This window comes from Balaenoptera acutorostrata, chromosome 12, assembly GCF_949987535.1.
Source record: "Balaenoptera acutorostrata chromosome 12, mBalAcu1.1, whole genome shotgun sequence".
NCBI lineage: Eukaryota > Metazoa > Chordata > Mammalia > Artiodactyla > Balaenopteridae > Balaenoptera > Balaenoptera acutorostrata.
In genome coordinates this window covers 85,593,774-85,598,376 of record NC_080075.1, presented here as the reverse complement: position 1 = coordinate 85,598,376, position 4,603 = coordinate 85,593,774, and the positions used below count along the sequence as shown (strand labels likewise).

The window sequence follows — 4,603 nt, the reverse complement described above, 5'->3', positions numbered from 1 at the left end:
ATGCATGCACACACACACAGACACACACTTTTAAAATTCTTCTAAAACTTAAAGATCTTTTATAGATGTATTTAAAGGGAAGGATAATGAATAAATGATATCAATAACATTTTTCACACTCACCATGCCAGTGCAGGGATAGGATAGTCCCATGGTGAGGGAGCTAAAGATTGTGGAGAGACCACTGTATTATGGTTTACTCTGCAGAATAATATTACCACAAACACAGAAGCTTAAAATCACACACATTTATTATCTCACAGTTTCTGTGGGTCAGGAGTCTGGGCATGGGTTAAGTGGGCTCTCTATTAAGCTGCTAACTAAGTGTCAGCCAGGGCTGAGTTCTTACCTGAGGGTCGATTGGAGAAGGATTGACTTCCAAGTTCATATGGTTGCTGTCATCTTTAAAATCCTTGCAAGCTGCTGGACCGAGGGGCTTAGTTTCTTGCTGGCTGGCTGCCAGAGTTTTCCCTCAGTTCCTTGCCATGTGCCTTGTTCTTTAGGGCAGCTCCCGACATGACAGCTTGTTGCTTCAAAGCCAAGAGGGAAGAGAGTCTTTCATCATGACGGTCCTTACAATTTTATGTAACATTATCAAGGAAGTGAAATCCTGTCACCTTTGTTGTATTCTGTTGGTTAGAAGCAAGTCACAGGTCTCACCTACAGTCACGAAGAGTGAGTTATACAAGGGCAAGAATAGGAGGAATAAGTCATGGGGGCCAACATAGAGTCTTTCCACCAAAGCTACTATGTGTCAGGAACTTTAGCAATATTGAATACTTGATCTTTTCAGCTTCACTCTGAGATGCATATTATTATTACTTTACAGATGAGGAAATTGAGCCTTCCAGAGGTGAAGTAATTTGCCCAAAGATCACAAGCTAGTAGAAATGCATCTGGAATTCTAATACAGATCAAAACAAGTGTTATTTTTCCTACCCTTCTTTATTTGCTCTTTTAAGGTAAGTGTTATTTATCCTTCTTTCCTGGGAAGACCATGGAATGACCTCCAAGAATGGAACAGGCGTGAGCAGTTGAAATTGCTTCCATCTTGGCCTCTGACAGTTGAGTGACACCTCTTCTTCCCCAAAGCCATCACAGTCATCTCTTAACAGAGCTATTTTAGGCTCACTGGCCTCAAGGGCCAGGCCACTCAAATCATCTCAGTGAGGCTGATTCTTTCTTACTCTCACAAAAAATAATCTTTAGAATTCAGTTCAAGAGGGTCCCTGTGATTATCATGGTCTTTCTAATCTAAGTATGGGAATACTTTGATTTGGAGTGAGGAGACATTTTCCCACATTTTTGGGTGAACAAGGTCAGGGGATAGCTGGTTTATAGATACCACAGAAAAATGCAGTTGAAAATTCTAGTCATCTCACCAAATCTTTATGTTTAAAGATGTAGTTTTGAGAATACTTTTGATTTTCAAATGTGTGCATATAAAGACATTGGTATATCTGAGACTTGTAAAATAACTCCATATTAAACTATTTGCTATGCCTGGAGCATTACTATTACTTTTCATTCACTTAAAATTTTATTTAAACACAAAAATAATTTTGAACTTTATTTTTTAATGCATTGATTGAATTTATTGATTTAGTTTAGTTCTACTCAATAGCAGTATAATGTAATTAAAATTTTTTTCTAGTAGCCACATTAAAAAAATAAAAGAAATAGGTGACATTAATTTTAATGATAATTTTTCTTAACCCTATATAGCCCAAATCTTATTATTTTAATATACCCTCAAAATAAAAATTGTCAATAAGCTACTTTGCATTCTTTTTATCCTACTTAGTCTTCAAAATCCAGTGTGTACTTTATTTACAGAATATCTCAATTTGGAAGTTACATTTTCATGGCAAATATTTGATCTACACTTAGTTTTCATAAACTATGCAATGATAAGTGTAGATTCACATACCCAAATTGTTCTAAACATAAAAGTTTTCAGCCTGCGCCTCGCCGCCAGCGCCCCCCCCACCCCACCGCGTCCCAGCCCCCACCCCGGGGTTCCCTCAGCCCGGTTCCCCGGAGGATGAAGTTCGCGAATAAAGAGGAGCATCCTTTCGAGAAGCGGCGCTCTGAGGGCGAGAAGATCCGAAAGAAATACCCGGACCGGTTCCCGGTGATAGTAGAAAAGGCTCCCAAAGCTCGGATAGGAGACCTGGACAAAAGGAAATGCCTGCTGTCTTCTGATCTTACACTTGGTCAGTTCTACTTCTTGATCCGGAAGCGAATTCATCTCCGAGCTGAGGACGCCTTGTTTTCCTTTGTCAACAATGTCATTCCACCCACCAGTGCCAGGATGGGTCAGCTATACCAGGAACACCATGAAGAAGACTTCTTTCTACACGTTGCCTCCAGTGATGAAAGTGTCTACGGTCTGTGCAGTTGCTGCCCCTAAGGTGGGGGGGGGGTCCCATTCTACACAGAGAGAGGGGGCCCTCCTTCCTTGACCTACTCCTCCTTGAGGGTCAAACACCACCTCCCTTCTTCAAGACCTGCACTTCCTAATGTTTGAGACTCTGCTCCAGCCCCTCCTAACACAAGGGTTAATGGGGGAGATGGCCTCTAGTACCTCTCCTTTCTCCATTCTTCCCCTTTCTTTACCACCTTTCCCATTCTGCTTTAGACTTCTTGATTGCCAATCTCTGTCACATCCGGTGATTGCTTTGGTTTCTGTTCCCTTTCTAACTGCCCAAGGGGCTCAGAACCCCAACAATCCCTTCTTTTCACTACCTTCTTTTCTTGGGGTAGATGGAAGGGACTGAAATTGTGGGGGGAAGGTAGGAGGCGCATTAATAAAGAGGAAACCACCAAGTAAAAAAAATAAAATAAAAGTTTTCAAATAACCGAATCAGTATGCTTTTGAATTTAAATTTAAATTAATTAAAATTAAGTAAGATTAAAAATCAAGTTCCTCAGTTACACACGCCATATTTCAAGTGCTCAGTATCCACCCGTGGTTGGCAGCTACCACACTGGACAGAATAGGTCTAGAGTATGCTCACCACAGAAGAGATTTCCACTGGGCAGTGAAGATCTAGAAGCTCAATAAACTGTTTTTGAACATTGTTGAATTGGGAAGATTAATGTTATCAACAACAAATTAGAGGAAAGACTAAGCAACTAGTATTTAAGCCTACCTTTTGATTTGATCCCTGATGAAATGATGATGATGATAATGATATTTTATTGAATGCTAATTCTGTGCCCAGATCTCTACTAAGCACTTTGTAGCCCTCTGGTGTAATTTCATCATCCCCATTCCACAGATGAGGTACAGAAAGACTAAGTCACTTGTTTAAAGACATGTGTCTAAGAAATGAACAGTGTGAGCCTACATGCCCAGACAGTCTGTCTATAGAGCCTGCATTCTCACTTAATTTACTCTTCTGCCCCTCAGAGATTAATATCTTTTTAAGACTTATCCTAAATAAGATGGCATAGTCCTTGAAGCAAAGACCGTACTGTATGCTCCTCTTTCTTCAGTGGCCTCCTCATTCCCCAGTTCAAGACCTTTGCTCCAGCTTTTCCTGTAGTGTCTTCTTTCTTCACCTTTACTTGTCAGAATCCGAACCATTGGTCCATAGTTCCTTCAGGAACAGCATCCTCCAGAGACGCTGTCTCAAACTTCCAGTGGAAACATTCTTCTCTTAAGGTACTTTATAGGTAACTACATTTCTTAGAGCATAAGTCCTTTTCTCTTTTGCATTCTGGCTACTCTGCATGCGTATTTTGTCTCCCCAAGTTGGCATTAAGTTCCTTGAAGGCAGTTCCTGTTTTGTTGGGATTACTGTCCCCATTTTCCAAAATACCTTCTGCACACGTAGATGTCTGTAGCATTAATAATTCCATATTGTTCATGTAGTTCCCATCCCATGTGCCTGCTTTTTTTTTTTTCTGCTTATATGTGGAATCTTTTTTTTTTTAACATCTTTATTGGAGTGTAATTGCTTTACAATGGTGTCTTAGTTTCTGCTTTATAACAAAGTGAATCAGCTACACATATACATACATCCCCATATCCCCTCCCTCTTGCATCTCCCTCCCACCCTCCCTATCCCATCCCTCTAGGTGGTCACAAAGCACTGAGCTGATCTCCCTGTGCTATGCGGCTGCTTCCCACTAGCTATCTATTTTACATTTGGTACTATATATAAGTCCATGCCACTCTCTCACTTCGACCCAGCTTACCCTTCCTCCTCCCCGTGTCCTCAAGTCCATTCTTTACGTCTGTGTCTTTATTCCCGTCCTGCCCCTAGGTTCTTCTGAACCATTTTTTTTTTTTTTTTTTTTTAGATTCCATATATATGTGTTAGCAAACGGTATTTGTTTTTCTCTTTCTGACTTGCTTCACTCTGTATGACAGACTCTAGGTCCATCCACCTCACTACAAATAACTCAATTTCATTTCTTTTTTGGCTGAGTAATATTCCATTGTGTATATGTGCGCCACATCTTCTTTATCCATTCATCTGTCGATGGACATTTAGGTTGCTTCCATGTCCTGGCCATTGTAAATGGAGCTGCAATGAACATTGTGGTACATGACTCTTTTTGAATTATGGTTTTCTCAGGGTATATTCCCAGT

General features: G+C 40.5%; 1 protein-coding gene across 1 annotated transcript; it reads left to right on the top strand.

Annotated features, from left to right (window-relative positions):
- The first annotated feature begins 2,044 nt into the window (after positions 1–2,044).
- Positions 2,045–2,413, top strand: LOC103016123 (gamma-aminobutyric acid receptor-associated protein-like). Its single transcript, XM_057557908.1, has one exon. It carries the CDS (start codon positions 2,045–2,047, stop codon positions 2,411–2,413), a length of 369 nt encoding a protein of 122 aa, XP_057413891.1.
- The last annotated feature ends 2,190 nt before the right edge of the window (positions 2,414–4,603 follow it).

Coding starts and splice junctions, on each gene's coding strand:
- LOC103016123 (XM_057557908.1), top strand. CDS start 2,045: ATGAAGTTCGCGAATAAAGAGGAGCATCCTTTCGAGAAGCGGCGCTCT.